Source organism: Haliotis rubra, unplaced genomic scaffold (genome assembly GCF_003918875.1).
Source record: "Haliotis rubra isolate DU_JTF1 unplaced genomic scaffold, ASM391887v1 Scf312, whole genome shotgun sequence".
NCBI classification, from domain to species: Eukaryota; Metazoa; Mollusca; class Gastropoda; order Lepetellida; family Haliotidae; genus Haliotis; species Haliotis rubra.
This window is the reverse complement of record NW_025766983.1, coordinates 416,788-435,445: the sequence shown is the minus strand read 5'-3', so window position 1 is coordinate 435,445 and position 18,658 is coordinate 416,788. Positions and strand designations below refer to the sequence as shown.

At 41.5% G+C, this 18,658-nt stretch overlaps 3 protein-coding genes across 3 annotated transcripts in view; 2 read left to right on the top strand and 1 right to left on the bottom strand.

The window, feature by feature from the left end:
• The first annotated feature begins 85 nt into the window (after positions 1-85).
• Positions 86-3,033, top strand: LOC124283282 (probable NADH dehydrogenase [ubiquinone] 1 alpha subcomplex subunit 12). The gene is made up of 4 exons (XM_046719312.1): positions 86-225; positions 1,938-2,020; positions 2,224-2,296; positions 2,701-3,033. The coding sequence occupies exons 1-4, from the start codon at positions 101-103 to the stop codon at positions 2,867-2,869; spliced, it is 450 nt and encodes a 149-aa protein (XP_046575268.1). The 5' UTR covers positions 86-100; the 3' UTR covers positions 2,870-3,033.
• A 1,102-nt stretch (positions 3,034-4,135) lies between these two features.
• Positions 4,136-17,917, bottom strand: LOC124283281 (probable Dol-P-Man:Man(7)GlcNAc(2)-PP-Dol alpha-1,6-mannosyltransferase). Its single transcript, XM_046719310.1, is given in 11 exon segments — positions 4,136-5,702; positions 7,234-7,309; positions 8,363-8,529; positions 10,357-10,510; positions 10,513-10,582; positions 11,126-11,229; positions 13,651-13,845; positions 14,410-14,583; positions 15,272-15,404; positions 15,860-16,006; positions 17,748-17,917. Coding segments are annotated over 10 exon segments (1,431 nt in total). The 5' UTR covers positions 15,989-16,006; positions 17,748-17,917; the 3' UTR covers positions 4,136-5,473.
• Positions 17,918-18,152: 235 nt separating this feature from the next.
• LOC124283304 (GRIP1-associated protein 1-like) overlaps positions 18,153-18,658 on the top strand; it is a 104,220-nt gene continuing 103,714 nt past the window's right edge. The window contains exon 1 of the mRNA XM_046719338.1: positions 18,153-18,219. Within this exon, the coding sequence (XP_046575294.1) occupies positions 18,178-18,219 (42 nt within the window). The 5' untranslated portion in view covers positions 18,153-18,177. The remainder of the gene's footprint in view (positions 18,220-18,658) is intronic.

The window sequence follows — 18,658 nt, the reverse complement described above, 5'->3', positions numbered from 1 at the left end:
GTGACCATTCGCATGACATCACCGATAAATGATGTATGAAACATCCACGGAGATATTTATACACGTTTAATTATTTCTAATCCCATTCTGTAAATGAAACATGATTGTTCATTTGCTGCGAAACTTACTTTCCAAGATGTCGAAGTACATCGCGAAGTTTTCGAGGTTCTCGCAAATAATCAAGGAAAATGGGGGGCCCGTTGCAGCATTCATAAAACTTTACAAGTACGCCTAACCGAAAATGCTTTACATTTCAATCTGTATGGTAGTTATGCTTGTGTGAGCTGCGTAACTCGCATGTCGAAGTAGTAACCTTGATAACCTTGCAATGTCTTAACCCGTAAACTAAAAATGTCACCACTTTGATCACCATAGGATGGCCCAAATTTTACAAATATCATTAACGAATCAATAACGACCTGCGTAAAAGGTATTTTGATTGTTGTTGTTAGCATGTTAGGTTCATTTCTCTGTTTCTGTAGTGCCAGTGCCAACAACGACCCCTTCAGCTACAATACTTAAATACATGATAATGTAAGTTAGAGAATCAAAATTCTTTTTACGTAAATTAGTTACCATTTGTAGTCACTTTAGGGTTGTGAACTAAGCTGAAGCCTATTGAATAAAACAATATGTTGAAACTAATAATGATTTATTAAACGTGCACTGCCACAAGCTGTACTCTGGATTTTAAAGTAACCAATCAAGCACTTTGAGTTTAGTCTCACTTTACATGTTCCTTTCACATTAAGCTGATACACTGTTAAATGGGCTAACTTTCAGTCAGTTTAAAGTGTCAATTATATCTAACACATTCACTCAATCAAGTATTTTTAATTACATTTAAATTTTCAGTCAGTCAGTTTTTGATAAATTGAGGACAACTGCTTGTGACTGTTCATTGGCAACAAATTAATTATGTTTCTTATGATAAATGATTTGGATAAATTGCAAATTGATTCCCAGCACTTGAATTGAAAGTCCTCTGTTCATTGCCAGCATTAAATTCTTGTCATTCCAGGGCAAGAGTCACGATCTTCTGAGGCACAGCAATTTGCTGTTTATTTGCGTATTTGCCAGAAAACCATGATCATGGCTTTTCATATCCCAGATTTGTCTGGAGTCTTTTGTTTGGTTCGTGGTCATCATGATGATACATGATGCTTTGTCATTAAAGGCAGCTCAGTCACTGTGTTGATGCACATAATTAAATTCTAATTGCATGGCTTGATTTTCAAGATGTCAATCACAGGATGGCAGAGCTACAGATAACTTTTTGGGTCATTGAGTTATGTACTCGCTTGTGTTAATCTCAATTGGGTATCCTAATTTTCCTTTGAGTAAACAAATAAACTGTACTCACCTCACTCAAACTCAATTGGGTATTTTGCCGTTTTCCATTAATTTTAAAAATATAAAAAAAGTTTTAATGTTAATGTTTGTTATTTATATTTGATCCGTAATATGAGAAACGATAAGAAAGACTGCAAGTTGTCAAGTTCATGTCTTGAAATAGAACCTCTCAGTATACCTCAGTTATTTTATCTATCCACCGGTACGCAAGCTAAGATTTGACATTTTTGCGTGTACGCATGTAAGATCACATTTATCGAGTATTTACCAAAATTCAAGCGTACTTGTACGCAATAGACTTAATAGGAATTGAGTTTTCACATAAATATTTGCGTAATTTACGCAGATACGCAGCTTATCTGTACCTCTGGGATGGTCTGGTTGATTCAGTTATTTACTGACCAATGGAATATTGCCGATTTCAGCATTAACCATGTTAACAAACAAGCAGAGTAATTTATTCAAGACCTTGCTGACTTCAGATTTTCAGTGACAACACTGAAGTATTGTTAAAAGTGTCATTGTCTTTCTTCTTCCATCAGTGTATGTGAATTGATGACTACAGCCATATTTTCATCTTTCAGGAATGATGAGCTGAAAACTGGTTCCCTTGTAGGGGAAGATAAATTCGGAAACAAATATTTTCAAAACAACATGTACTTCATGGGTGAGTTTTAGCATTGCTGTTTGGTATGTGTAATTGCTGTGACTGATTATTATGACTTTATTTTGATGAAACATAAATCATTCAGTGAGTGAAGGTAAACATTCAACATGCTATGTAAAAAAATATACAGTTCACTAGATTCCAAATGTTCATTTGGATGAAGATGTATCATGGCTTGATGGGGTGAATATTTGTGTATCCAGGGCGGAGTCGATGGGTGGAGTATAGCCCAGCAGTCAACATGGACTATGACGCCAGCCAGATACCTGCAGAATGGTACGTGACTGCTTACAAGGAAACACCCTTCATAAACCAAGTAACTGACTATATAGTATAAATCGACAAGTGAGGAAAGAGGCTCGCAATATTGATCACTGGTTTGGATATTATATTACAAGCTGTTGTCATTTGCTAGAATATTGTTGAGTGCAGCAAAATTAGCAGCCAACAAACCCCAGATCTTGAAGTTTTCCTCTTGCCCCAATACTTCTAAAACCTGGCTAATGTATTTGAACAAATTCTGGTCACTTGACCCTTCAGTATCCATGCCAATCTAAAGTTTCAGTTACCATGGTTACCAGTAGAATTGGTTGTATTTACGCCAAGTCAGATTGGCTGAAATCTCTAACGTTGGTATGAAGAATAAGGGATGTCCGTCTAAATGTTGATTTTGTCCACAGGCACCACTGGCTCCACTACATCGCAGACGAACCTCCAACACAACAACCTCCCATACAGAGGAAGTGGATGGCAGAACACACAGAGAACTTTTCCGCAACATCAGATGAATATGTACCCTACAGTACAGCTAAACCTAAAGTACAAGCTTGGACACCATCCAAGAAGTAAATAGGATTTGTGTGGTAGAAAGAATGTGATGTGTAAATTTCAGCTGTGTCAAGAACGTTTCTTACAAAGATGAGATCTTTGATCTTTGTTTAAACTGTCATCTGGAGATCAGTGGATTTCTTCTGCGTAAAATAGGTTTATTTAATAAAATGTTTCATTGTGTATTTGCTAGTTTGTTTGGTGTACTGGTGCCTAAAATTAAACGGTTGGGTTTAATGCCTTTCAAAAAGTATTTCAATGACATGTCAGCATAATGTATTCTGAAAACATTGATGCACATCGTAGAGTACTTTTACACACTCAAGAACAGGCATGGTACAGATAAGAATCCATATAGAAGCAGATTCTGGCACAACTAAGGGATGTAACTCTGCACAGCAAATTGCAGTGACTCAACTCTGAGGGCTTCTAATGCCTCCTGTTGAGCAGTCTTGGGAGGTGGTAGCCTCATGCTCATTGTGAGAAAGGTGCTGTTGGTTGTGGAGGAAGTTTTCGCTTGTCACACAGAGATCCTGCGTTCAGTTCAACAAATGGGTAGATTATGTGAAGCCTGTTTCTGGTGTCCCGCGCTGTGATATTGCTGCATTAGTTCTAAAGTGCTATAAAACAAAACCTGTGATTGATCTCCAACATGGGTATGGTTGTCGACAGCGCTTTTGAAAGTGTGGAAACTAAAAGGCCTTACAGAATATTATTATCAGGAATGCCTACACATTATCTGTAAGTTTGTGAGGTGAGGTGAAATTGGGTTTTACGTCGTGCTTGAGAATATTTCGCTCATATGACGACGTGCATGCGTGTGTATGTGTATGTGTATGTGTGTCTGCTTGTACTAGCCCAGACTGAAGCTGGTTTTATAGTGCTAGCCTACTGAGATACCATGCTGCAGTGAAGCATGAATACCCCACTCAGACACATTATACTGACTCCGAGCCGACCAGTCCTTGTTGTACCTATTAATGCCGAGCGCCAGGCAGGGACCAGCAAGTACCATATTTTAACGTCTTTTGGTATGACGCGGTCGGGGATCGAACCCGCGACCTTCCGCTCTCCGGGCGGACGCTCTAACCACTACACCACGGAGGCGGTCTGTAAGTTTGTGAAATGAATTTCAGAAATAGCCTTCACACATTGTACCATGTGGGGAATTGATCCCGGGTCTTCAGCCTGAGGAGTGAATGTTTGAACCAGGAGGCTATCCCAACTGCCCCAGAGTATTTGAAGTACTGATGTATTTATGGTGATATTTGAACACAGACACCCAAATAATCTGTTGTCAAGTTTATTTGCACTGGCACTGATTGTATGTACATGACACAGTCTTGTAATCATAAGAATTAGGGACAAAGAAAATAAAGTATTATAAAGGCATCCAAGTAGCCAAATGATGTAAATCTGAATCCAAACTTATGCTATTTATCAGAATGAGATGTGAATGAAGAAAAATGGAATCTTTGAAGCAACGTAAGTACAGCCACAGGTCAGTTCTAAGTAGCAGGTATCTTTTACTGTGATCTACAAAATGAACAACATGACAAATATACTAAGTGCAATTCATAGAAGGATCTACAACTGCCAGCATCTATGGAATGTGGACATTACTGCTTTCCTCACCACTACTGAGCTATACTACAAACAAATCTGGTGACAGTGTATGAGGAAGGAGGTTTGCATCATAATCATGCTGATTCCCTTAAGAGATCCAGACTGACCTGGTGTTTGGTATACTGTGACATACACTGGCTCTAAACAGGACTGCCCGACCTGTGATGTTGCTGGAATATTGCTAAAAGCGGCATAAAACCAAACTCAGTCAGTCTAAACAGGACTGACCTATTAATAGAAGAATTAAGGCAGCTGGAATTAGACTAATGTTCACATGCGTTGTGCAATTTTCACAGGAGTGAATAAAGGGCAAATGAAATCACTTCAGACAAAGCAGGAACAGTTTCGAGGGTAACTGCAACAATACTGTTATATTTCAAAAACATAATGTCTTGAGTCCTTAACCTAAAACAATACTTATTATAAACTTGCTTAAGATTTAATATGTTTTTGCTACTCCTACGAAAAAGTGTCCCATTATAGACAGGTGGGGGTTAAACATCATACCAAACACAAGACATACCATCCTGTTCCTGTGTGGAACAGAGGGCTTTGGGTCAGTGAAGTGATTAATTGTGATCCAAATGTGATTCTGATATGATCTATACATCATCAAGATGTGATTCAAATGTGATCAAGACATGATTCAGATATGATCCAGATGTGCCCAAATGTGATACATTCAAGTTATGTGATATACACTCATGTACATCTCAGTCATTGTGAGATGAGAACTGAAATAAACTGATGATTGCAAACCTCTGCAAAGTTCAGCACCACCTGAAGTGATTTCATTTAACCACATTCTTCACTTGTTTGCTTGCTTACATGCATATTTTCCTACAGGTCAAATAGAGCGTAACATTTATGTGGAAGTCAACATCCCAGTGTGAGGGTGACATTTTGCGGAGATATGCTTGCCCATCTGTGCCTTGGTCAGCTGTGCAGGAACATCCATGACAACACGTTCCACCATGTCTATGTTTATTCATTCATACATCAAGTTTTTCGTTTTAGTATTGCAATTCTTGGTTTGGTAATAATCTCTAATGGTGGAAACTCATTCCATTTAAAACCAAGTTTTTGGAAGGCTGGAACTTCCATGATATTATAATGAGAGTTTTCGTAAGGCTTGAGTTCTTCCATGGAGTCTGACAGACCCAACAGGAGATGGGTGAAGCTCCTCATCGCTACGCCACCTGGTTGCAGGCCCTCCGTCTTGTTGTACCTGGAACAAGATTTATCAATTATCTTTAATCATTCCAGGAATCTAGTTGGCTCGTCGTCACCTTCAGTATTGACTGTTCTGTTTGTTGGTTGGTTGGTTGGTTAATGCAGCAGTCAGCAATATTCCAGCTACATGGTGGTGCTCAGTAGATAATTGAGCCCAGCCGGGACAATCCAGTGATTGACATCATGAGCATTGATCTACCCAACTGGGATCCTATGACATGTGTCAACCAGGTTAGTTAGCCCGACCACATGATCCTATTAGTCGCCTCTTACACATTAGTAACCTAAATCTGCACAGGGTGTCTTCTGTGAAGTGTCCTTGACTGCAGCTGGACTCGATGAGAACACTACAAGACCAAAGACTTGACACAAATAATCGTAATTTTGATGTGAATATTGATACATTTGAGCATTATTTCATTTAATGATGGCCTGTCGGCTTATCGTGGGAGGAACCACAAAGTGATGCTCATCTCAGATTGTTACCACTTAAGTAAAACCTTGGTGCTCTGTAAAACTTTGGTGCCATCAAAGCAAATCATAGAGACCGTCATGCTCTGCAAACCAAGGGGTGTGAGATGACTGGTGCCCCCTACTGGGCAAAGGGTCCCCAGCCATTCATGCAGGTCACACGAGTCAACGAAATGGATATGGTAGTCAAGGCTCGGCTGATGGCATGTCATTGTACCCGATACTGTTGACTGTTGCTCAATCACTGGATTGTCTTGTCTTCACATAAATGTGTTGCAGGATACCGCCACATGACCATAGTGTTGCTGTGTGCAGCAGTACAGCACAAGCAAAACAAGAGTCATCAGAAGATGACATATCCCCCCGGCCCCCACATCTTTGAAAGAACAAATCATCTGACAGTTACTTAAAGTCCAGCTTGATTTTAGACTAAGTGCAAATCGTTTCAAAGGAAATCATGAAAAACATAAATGACAAAAATCTGCAAATAGCAAAAGGCACCACTTTGGGATCTGCCTAACATATCTGCCAAGTTTTGCTGAAAGATATTAAGAAGTTTTCGAGTTGTGCTCTGCAAATGAAACCTACCCCTCCTTTTTGAGACTAAGTCCGAATCGTTTCCATGGAAACCAAGAAATTAATAAATCACAAAAATCTGCAAATAGCAAAAGGCACCACTTAAGGTTCTGTTTGATATATCTACCAAGTGTTGTTGAAAAATATTGAAAGTTTTTTGAGTTATGCTCCAGAAACGAAGCCCACCCCTCTTTAAGACTAAGTCCAAAACGTTTCCATGGAAACCGAGAAAAATAAAAATGACAATAATCTGTAAATAGCAAAAGGGCCCCACCTTAGGTTATGTTTGACATATCTACCAATTTTTGTAGAAAAATATCGAACGGTCTTTGAGTTATGCTCCGGAAACAAAATGATTATGGACGGACGGACAGACGGACAAGGCGACGACTATATCCCCCCACATTACATGCCGGGGGGATAACAAACTTTTACATAAAACACAGAATGTGAGATACCCCTTGCACCGAATCACCTACCTCCAGTGGTCATGGGTCTGAGTGAACCTGGTCACTCCGGTCTGTGCAGGGTAGACACCTATGTGGACGTTCACATCTGAAACATCAACACTTGCTTGAGAAACCATTGTGGAATTATTGTGTTGTAATCAGTATCCGATGCTTGTCTTGTAAAGGCCATTAAGTTAGCCCCACTAAAACTGGTCCCAAGTATTGAAATTTGTGACCTGAGGACTTGATGTTTATTACTTGAGGTCTGTGGATGCACAGTGGTATCATGTCAGAATGATTTTATCTAAATGAGAGAAAATATATAGATGGCATAAAATTGTGTTACATAACAAATTTTAGCTACCAAGAGCTACCTACCACGTTCCACCTCCACGTGGTGCAGCACCAGCATTGCTAGGCCCCCTGGGTAGTTACCAACAGCTACCTACCACGTTCCACCTCCACGTGGTGCAGCACCAGCATTGCTAGGCCCCCTGGGTAGTTACCAACAGCTACCTACCACGTTCCACCTCCACGTGGTGCAGCACCAGCATCGCTAGGCCCCCTGGGTAGTTACCAACAGCTACCTACCACGTTCCACCTCCACGTGGTGCAGCACCAGTATCACTAGGCCCCCTGGGTAGTTACCAACAGCTACCTACCACGCTCCACCTCCCGCGTGGTGCAACACCAGCATCGCTAGGCCCCTGGGTAGTTACCAAGAGCTACCTACCACGTTCCACCTCCACGCGGTGCAGCACCAGCATCGCTAGGCCCCCTGGGTAGTTACCAACAGCTACCTACCACGTTCCACCTCCACGTGGTGCAGCACCAGTATCACTAGGCCCCCTGGGTAGTTACCAAGAGCTACCTACCACGTTCCACCTCCACGTGGTGCAGAACCAGCATCGCTAGGCCCCCTGGGTAGTTACCAAGAGCTACCTACCACGTTCCACCTCCACGTGGTGCAGCACCAGCATCGCTAGGCCCCCTGGGTAGTTACCAAGAGCTACCTACCACGTTCCACCTCCACGTGGTGCAGCACCAGTATCACTAGGCCCCCTGGGTAGTTACCAAGAGCTACCTACCACGTTCCACCTCCAGGTGGTGCAGAACCAGTATCACTAGGCCCCCTGGGTAGTTACCAAGAGCTACCTACCACGTTCCACCTCCAGGTGGTGCAGAACCAGCATCGCTAGGCCCCCTGGGTAGTTCTGGCGGGAGATGTACAGAAAACCTGCTGTGGAACAAAGGTTGCCTAGCAACAAACAAGAGGTGCCAAGGGCCAGCAGTGACCGTTGAATGGACTTCGATTGGTTCTGCCATCTGAAAACATGAATCAGTACTGGAGTCGCAAATCTAGTCCCTGATCATGAGACAAAGGAATGGTTCAGACAAAATGGCTACTGTCAGATAGAATGATAAGATTCATAAATGACCCATATCTTGATATGTAAAGTATGTAAAGTGTACTGTCCTGATTACTAGAGTGTCATACAAAGCGATCTTAGCGCTAAGTTGACCGTAACTCCCACACCGTAACATAAACCTAAGGTAGTCTTAGCTCTAAGGTGACCGTAACTCCCACACCGTAACATAGACCTAAGGTAGTCTTAGCGCTAAGGTGACCGTAACTCCCACACCGTAACATAGACCTAAGGTAGTCTTAGCTCTAAGGTGACCGTAACTCCCACACCTTAACATAGACCTAAGGTAGTCTTAGCGCTAAGGTGACCGTAACTCCCACACCTTAACATAGACCTAAGGTAGTCTTAGCGCTAAGTTGACCGTAACTCCCACACCTTAACATAGACCTAAGGTAGTCTTAGCTAAGTTGACCATAACTCCCACACCTTAACATAGACCTAAAGGTAGTCTTAGCTTAAGTTGACCGTAACTCCCACACCTTAACATAGACCTAAGGTAGTCTTAGCTAAGTTGACCGTAACTCCACACCTTAACATAGACCTAAGGTAGTCTTAGCGCTAAGTTGACCGTAACTCCCACACCTTAACATAGACCTAAGGTAGTCTTAGAAGCTAAGTTGACCGTAACTCCCACACCTTAACATAGACCTAAGGTAGTCTTAGCTAAGGTGACCGTAACTCCCACACCTTAACATAGACCTAAGGTAGTCTTAGCGCTAAGGTGACCGTAACTCCCACACCTTAACATAGACCTAAGGTAGTCTTAGCGCTAAGGTGACCGTAACTCCCACACCTTAACATAGACCTAAGGTAGTCTTAGCGCTAAGGTGACCGTGAACTCCATACCTTAACATAGACCTAAGGTAGTCTTAGCTGGCTAAGGTGACCGTAACTCCCACACCTTAACATAGACCTAAGGTAGTCTTAACGCTAAGGTGACCGTAACTCCCACACCTTAACATAGACCTAAGGTAGTCTTAACGCTAAGGTGACCGTAACTCCCACACCTTAACATAGACCTAAGGTAGTCTTAGCGCTAAGGTTGTTTAGTACTACAGCACCCTGCTGATTACTCACAAAGAATGGGAGGCAAGTGATGTGCAGATGGGTTTGGGGGCAGCCGATACTGTGTCCTTTGTCATGTGATTAGCATCAGTTTCATCACTATGTATCTTTTTGACTGAAGACCATTTTCTTTGGGATGAAATATGGCATTAAACAGACCTAGCTGAAGAGTGAATTCATTCCATTCTGTGCTCAAATTCATAACATGAACTTTCATTTTCCTTTCACAAAAAAAACAATATTATGGATAGATTTTACATGAAATACATAGCTACTGAAACTGTACATTGAAGTATCTAGTGGGTCAAGAGTGAGTGAGTGTTGGGTTTTACGCTGCTTTTAGCAATATTCCAGCAATATCACAGCAGGGGACCCCAGAAATGCGCTTCACACATTGTGTTCATGTGGGGAATCAAACCCTGGCCCTCAGTGTGAGGGGCGAATGCTTTAACTACTAGGCTACCCCACTGCCCCAAATGGGTCAAGAGTTTACGTGGCAGAGGGGTAGCATAGTGATTAAAGTCGTCATGTTGAAGACACAGGTTATATTCAAGCCCATTTCTGGTATCCTGCGCTGTGATATTGCTCGAATATTGCTAAAAGAGGCATAAAACCACTCATTCACATGTCACAACAAAAGACTATGCCTACAATGACTTACAGTCGAGACAGGGCACATGCGATCGCCACGTTGAGCACAGGGAACACATAGATGATGAAACGTAGCTCCTTGTGAGGCAGGAAGGAGTACAGCAGTACAAAGGTCAAGGCCGGCCAGAGTAGCGTCCACACCTGCCGTGTGAAGTATAGTCCGACGGGATGAGGAAGATACTGAAGGAGAGTGCACGTGGCAGGGCGGAGTAGAAGTACCACAGGAACGGTGATGTCTGATCCAGTCAGGGAATCTTAACATCGATTTTCACTCTTCTGCATGAACTTTGTAGCAATTAAATTGGCTCAAGAGGAAACTGTGTTCATCCCTTCATTGATTTACCGTCTCTTTGAACAGTACACAGTCATGACTACATGTCAGTTTGTTTTGAAAGAAATGCTCCAATTGACAAAACTGGGACGTTTTACTCACTCTTAAGAAATCCTGTGTCTGAAGTAAATGTAAAATGTTCATAAACCAAGGAATATCTGAGATTGAAACCCATGCCAAGGGGATCTTGAAACATCTAAGGGGCATAACTCTGCAAAACAAGTTGCAGCAGCCCAAACAATAACAGTTCTCTATATCTGATTCTGAACAGCAGATTCCAATTTTGAGTTGTTGTGGATGGCGTCTATTGTGCTTAACATTCATTCTATCAAAAATGATACGATGACGGTCTATGACTATATAGGTATTTAACTCTCCCCATGTGTTTAACTCTCCCCATGTGTGTTTCCATAAGCGTGTCTGTATAAGTACACAGTGACAAGGATACCCCCCAGTCTGAACTTTTGTTGAGGACAGTGTTGTACCACAACACCTCCCCTTCTGGCCACAACCATCGCTGCCACATCACGGAGTCGACACATACTGTGAGAGCTGAAACACAAAACACAGGAAGTTACAAACTATATTGCCTGTATAATAGGTCTCCTGCCATCTCGTAGTTACAGTGGCCTGTTGTGACCCACCTAGTATTGTATTGCCTGTATACTAGGTCTCCTGCCATTTTTTGCGTAGAGACAGTGGGCTGTTGTGACTCACCTGGTAACACTGGGCTGCTATAACTCTCCTGGTAACACTGGGCTGCTCTGACTCACCTGGTAACACTGGGCTGCTATGACACACCTAGTAACATGGCTGCTATGACTCACCTGGTAACATGGCTGCTATGACTCACCTGGTAACACTGGGCTGCTATGACTCACCTAGTAACATGGCTGCTATGACTCACCTGGTAACAGTGGGCTGCTATGACTCACCTGGTAACACTGGGCTGCTATGACTCACCTAGTAACATGGCTGCTATGACTCACCTAGTAACATGGCTGTTGTGACTCACCTAGTAACATGGCTGCTGTGACTCACCTAGTAACATGGCTGTTGTGACTCACCTGGTAACACTGGGCTGCTATGACTCACCTAGTAACATGGCTGCTATGACTCACCTAGTAACATGGCTGCTATGACTCACCTAGTAACACTGGGCTGTTGTGACTCACCTAGTAACATGGCTGTTGTGACTCACCTGGTAACACTGGGCTGCTATGACTCACCTAGTAACATGGCTGCTATGACTCACCTAGTAACATGGCTGCTATGACTCACCTAGTAACATGGCTGTTGTGACTCACCTGGTAACACTGGGCTGCTATGACTCACCTAGTAACATGGCTGCTATGACTCACCTAGTAACATGGCTGCTATGACTCACCTAGTAACATGGCTGTTGTGACTCACCTGGTAACACTGGGCTGCTATGACTCACCTGGTAACACTGGGCTGCTATGACTCACCTAGTAACATGGCTGTTGTGACTCACCTGGTAACATTGGGCTGCTATGACTCACCTAGTAACATGGCTGTTGTGACTCACCTGGTAACACTGGGCTGCTATGACTCACCTGGTAACACTGGGCTGCTATGACTCACCTAGTAACATGGCTGCTATCACTCACCTAGTAACATGGCTGCTATCACTCACCTAGTAACATGGCTGCTATGACTCACCTAGTAACATGCCTGTTGTGACGCACCTAGTAACATGGCTGTTGTGACTCACCTGGTAACACTGGGCTGCTATGACTCACCTAGTAACATGGCTGCTATGACTCACCTAGTAACATGGCTGCTATGACTCACCTAGTAACATGGCTGTTGTGACTCACCTGGTAACACTGGGCTGCTATGACTCACCTAGTAACATGGCTGCTATGACTCACCTAGTAACATGGCTGCTATGACTCACCTAGTAACATGCCTGTTGTGACTCACTTAGTAACACTGGGCTGCTATGACTCACCTAGTAACATGGCTGCTAGAACTCACCTAGTAACAACAGGCTGCTATGACTCACCTAGTAACATGGCTGCTGTGACTCACCTAGTAAAACTAGACTGCTATGACTCACCTAGTAACATGGCTGCTATGACTCACCTAGTAACATGCCTGTTGTGACACACCTAGTAACATGGCTGTTGTGGCACACCTAGTAACATGGCTGCTATGACTCACCTAGTAACATGCCTGTTGGGACACACCTAGTAACACTGGGCTGCTGTGACACACCTAATAACACTGGGCTGCTATGACTCACCTAGTAACATGGCTGCTATGACTCACCTAGTAACATGCCTGTTGTGACACACCTAGTAACATGGCTGTTGTGACACACCTAGTAACATGGCTGTTGTGACTCACCTGGTAACACTGGGCTGCTATGACTCACCTAGTAACACTGGGCTGCTATGACTCACCTAGTAACATGGCTGCTATGACTCACCTAGTAACATGGCTGCTATGACACACCTAGTAACATGGCTGCTATGACTCACCTAGTAACATGGCTGCTATGACTCACCTAGTAACATGGCTGCTATGACACACCTAGTAACACTGGGCTGCTGTGATCCCCTTTAACACTGGGCTGCTATGACTCACCTAGAAACACCAGACTCCTATAACTCACCTAGTAACAACAGGCTGCTATGACTCACCTAGTAACATGGCTGCTGTGACTCACCTAGTAAAACTAGACTGCTATGACTCACCTAGTAACAATGGGCTGCTGTGATCCACTTAGTAACACTGGGCTGCTATGACTCACCTAGAAACACCAGACTCCTATAACTCACCTAGTAACAACAGGCTGCTATGACTCACCTAGTAACATGGCTGCTGTGACTCACCTAGTAACAATGGGCTGCTATGATTCACCTAGTAACAGTGGGCCTATGATCACTCACCTAGTAACATGGCTGCTATGACTCACCTAGTAACACTGGGCCTATGATCACTCACCTAGTAACACTGGGCCTGCGATTAAGACGGTGGTGAAGAATCTGCGGAGTGGCATCCGCCCCATGACCAGGTCTGCCAGCAGGATGAGGCCGAGGAACATGGTGAGCTCCGCACGGAAGATGATAATGGCTGCTCCGGAGTACCACAAGAACTGACTGTGCTGTTGTCTCAGCCAGCTGGACAGTGCCTGGAGGACTGATAGATTCCTATGGTTACTGACCACTTCCTATGGTAGACAGACATCATGATATTTGTATTTGTGAGTCACGTAGCAGACACTTTAGTCTGTATACATGCAAAACGTAACTGTAGGTACTGCTGAGATCATAGAGATAGATGAGTAATAAATTGTAATGTTGCACAGAAACTTACGCAATAGTTTATTGATACTGAAATTGAATTTTTTAGCCAATTAATTCAAGAACTCAAATCATTATCTCTATTACTTTCTGATTTTGGTGATTCATAATAACACATGCAAAGAGATGCAGATATGTCTGTATCTACAGTTAGAAGCTTGTGTTACCTAGAACAAGAGCAAACACATTGGGCAGGAGTCTGGACATGTACAACATGAAGTGGAACTAACATTGAAAATCATCAACAATTTTCCCAATTAATGATATGTCCAATTATCGATGTTTTTAGCTAGCTCATTCAAGAACTCAAATTGTTGTCTCTATTATTTCATGATTCATAATCAAACATGCAAACCGATGTAGATACGTCTGTATCTATAGCTAGAAGCTTGTGTGTTACCTAGGACAAGAGCGAACACATTAGGCAGTGGTCTGGACATGTAGAACATGAAGTGGAACTGTGTGATGGTGGTGGCCATCAACCAGAACTTCACACCGGGACCGAACCGGGTCTGAACTGCCCTGCAGAATGTCAGGAAGCTTACCGACACAATAAACCCGAGACAACCACGAACTGGAACAAAAAAGTTTGGCAATAATACACAGTATATACTAGTGTTGGGAATTGGTTGAGATCTCACAATTGATGATTGGTTCAATACCAACGACCAATCATCGAAAAAAATTGGTTAGCGTCAATTTTTAGATTTTCCTATTCAGGTTGTAGTTGCAGATAAGTATAAAGAAAAAACATTTGGTTCTCTGTTGTTGTTTTTAGAAACTGCACAAATTACATTTGCAGATTTCACATCCAGTGTAAAATGATTCAGTTCCAGTGTAACATTAACTTCCCAGATTCTTCAAGAAATATTCAGTCATGACTTTTCAGAAAGTGAAGTGAGTTTTCGTAGAAATAGACACGTTTTCAGGCCCTGACAACGTCCTAGATGTGTTCCATCATCAAGTATTTCAAACTCTATTACAGCGGTTCCAAAATCGTTTGTGTTCGATTATGAGAAAATGTGATCGATTGCTTGGTCCTTGGCCACTGCGACCAATCTTCGATTGTTTCAATTAATCGGATCACCACTAGTATATACTAATACAGACACTCAGTTTGGACATGAAAGAACTATGAAATGTTGAGTTCATAAATTAAACTAAACAAGCCCACATTGTTCAAACTGAAATTCCATTTTAATGTTTGACTATCACCATTAATAACAAATGAATGAGTTATGACAACACTATTTAAAGCTCACCAAGATACTGCAGAAAAAGCTTGTTTCCATTGAGGAGCTGAGAAAGGTGAGCCCAAGGGGAGGCAACTGCAGCCACAAACAAGGGCCCCAGAAAACTGCGAGGTACCACACCAGGGAACTCCAGATGGTCATACTGCAGACAGAGGTGATTCATAATGACTACAGACGTATAGTACAACAAGGATTTACCTGGATCCATCTGTGAGTGGGGAGGGAGGAAGGAGTGAGTGAGCATCGTTTTACTCTGCTTTCAGCAATATTCCAACGATATCAAGGTAGGACACACCAGAAATGGGCCTCACACATTGTACCCATGTGGGGAAGCTAGACCCAGTCTGAGATGGCTTGTAATTGAAACCTCATTTGGATGAAAAAGAATAATGTTTCTATCGCCTGACCGACCCAAACTAAGTGTTAGCATGTTCAGTAATATTCACTGTTCTTGCCAAAATAAACACTCATGAAAACATATGTGACAGTTGATCTTGAACATAGCTGTGGTGTTGAAAGACAAATGAGCCCACCATCTTTGTCAATTTTGCAATGCAACGACATCGTAACTAAAGCATCACATCATTCAGGTTTTACCTTAGAAATGTCGAGCCTGTGATGGAGGATGTCATGCAAGGCTTGCATGTTGAAGCTCTCCTCTACCTTGGTATATGGGCACATCATCAGATGGATGGCCATCGCAAGAGGCACTAGGAACTCACTCATTGTCTGCCAGCTGTTGTCCTAAATAAAACAGATGAATAAAATAAATGGGAATGTATACTACAGCATGATTAGTTGAAAAACTTTGTCACTGGTCCAGAAGCCCCCCAAATCCTTTTGACTTTGCATCACCTGGGCTATTCAGCTAGTGAAATGGATACTGCAACATGTGCATTAATTAGATATTATGTTTAATCAATACTGACAAGTATACAAGACAAGCTTAATTCAGTCATTTTCTTCTACAATTTGTCAACCAGGCATGCACCATTACCATGGAAGCAAATGTCATTGATTGTATTGTGTTTGAGAGAGTGAAATGGAATATTTCTGATGGGCATTGTATTTTATAAATATGCTAAATCAGAAGATTTCCTGATAAACTTTCTGGGCTTTCAATGCCAAAGTTAAACAAAGTGTGGCAAAATATCAGCAGAAACCTAACAAAACATAACTAAATCATTTAACGGAATGGTTGATTCCATACCTAGATTTAGTAACATTGATTTTCAAGGAGAAACACCTAATCTGCTCAAATTGTACGAGGTTTTGTCAATAATTTTCTTGCCTATCTTACCCATTGCTTTACAATTCCTAAAGACTGGCACACATTCTTCAAAGTCCACCACGAATATATTACGTTTTCTTAAGTGGATGCAAATTCTTGTTTATCTAAATGCAAAGACATAAAGCTTCTTTTATCCATCTTTGGAAAAAAGGAGCGATATTCTTCCATAGGAAAATCATATTTTTTTTGTAAAAAAATGAAACAAACGTATTTCTTACAGATTTTCTTGGTCAAGTTTGTGAACAAGCTACAAGATATTTCAGTTACCTCATCTGTGTGAGCTTGAAGAAGATATAAGCCATTTTGAAAAAAAGTGAATTAAATACACTTGAACAACCAAGGTCAATACTATACCTTAAGTCTAATTGGCAAGAGATGATCCTATATACCTGGCAGAATTTGAGAACTTTATACCAGACTTAGCTTGCAGGTTACATACTCAGGGATTTACAGGACGCAAATTCCTGCGTCATATACACATAAAAATTGACAATGGACGCAACAAAATTTATTAGCGCATCCACAAGGGACGCAGAAAAAGTCCAAATACTTTCTGTAGAAATTCCAATCAAGAGACAATACTACTACTGCTACTAGCTGGGTTATGGTATTATTTTGCAACTTAATTACTGTAACCATGTGATGATAATGATACACAATACAATAACAGTAACAAGAATTACAACAATATTACAACTTAGTATTAATAACAATAATTAAGTGTCTGGGACCCCCATTTTGTAGTCCAGGACACCTGAAAATTAAGAGTATGAGTCCCAGGGACCCTCAAATACAGGACTCCAGGTAAATCTCTGTATACTTATTAAGCAGTTGATGACATCATCTGTTTGACTCCATACACAGAAACTTCACTTAAGATTTTCCAGATTTACATACTAACCAAATTGTCGGGGCTCAACTGGACATAGGAAATGGGATGTTGAGCACAGTTCTGTGTTTTGAAGTTTTGAACAACTTCACCTGACAATTTAGCAATACGGCTTTAAACTTCCAAGAGAGGCCAGAAATGTTTTTAAGAGCTTATCTGATAACTGAAATACAAACACAACTTTGTATTCATGATGCCTACTACTTTCCATCTTAAACATGTGATACACATGCTGGATTATTGTTGGACAACAACTGAACAAGTGATAACGAGAGACAGTAAAAACCAATGATGCCGTGACTCACTTATGTAAAGAGTCAGAATGTTTTCTTCAATGCACATTGATGCCACATTCCTATACGTATAAATACACGTACTCATAAATCACATAACAGATAATGCAGCTGTTTAATGGTTGTTATTGATTTTTCACTCTCTGACGAAAAAGTGATGCTATGGGCGCAGACATATTGGATTTAGTGAAACTGTGGATTATAACAAACTGATAACACGAATATATATTAAGATAATTATTATTACACAGATACGTACATGTTTCTTTTGTATTAACACATTTAATTTGCTTTTATATTTGTTGAAATATGCGTGAACAATTCCAACACTTTGTTATATAACCTCTTCATATCATTCAATGTTTGATATAATATAATGCCAGTTCCTATTTTACATAAACCAGTAGCCTCGGTTTCAGATGAAAACATTGGCAGCAGCAAAATGGCGTCTGCCTTGTCAGAAGAAGAGTTTCATCGTATGCAGGTACCGTGTTAACTTTCTTCTTCGAACGTGTGCAGTAGCAGTAACAGATAAAACTGTCAAGAAACTTTTACATTATTTAGAGACATGTTTGCGTTATGCTGATGCTCAATCTCAACCTTTTGCCATTCTAAATTTCTGAAAATGTAGTTTATTTTTGTAAATCGCATGATCACTGGTGATTTAAGGTATAGACTGTGGAAACCCTTTCATTACGTATACAAGTGCATTCCGCTGAACTACATCACTGTACATGTCCGCACAAAATCATGATCAAAGCTGGGCAATTTGCCAGAACACTCCGGGTGACGGTGAAGGAAGATTTGTTCATAGAGCATCTAAATCTGGAGTAGGCGTGGCATAGGCTGTCAAACTGCACGAAAATTTTATTTTGATGGAGACAGGACATTTTCATTATTTTATCAGTTTTTGATTGCACATT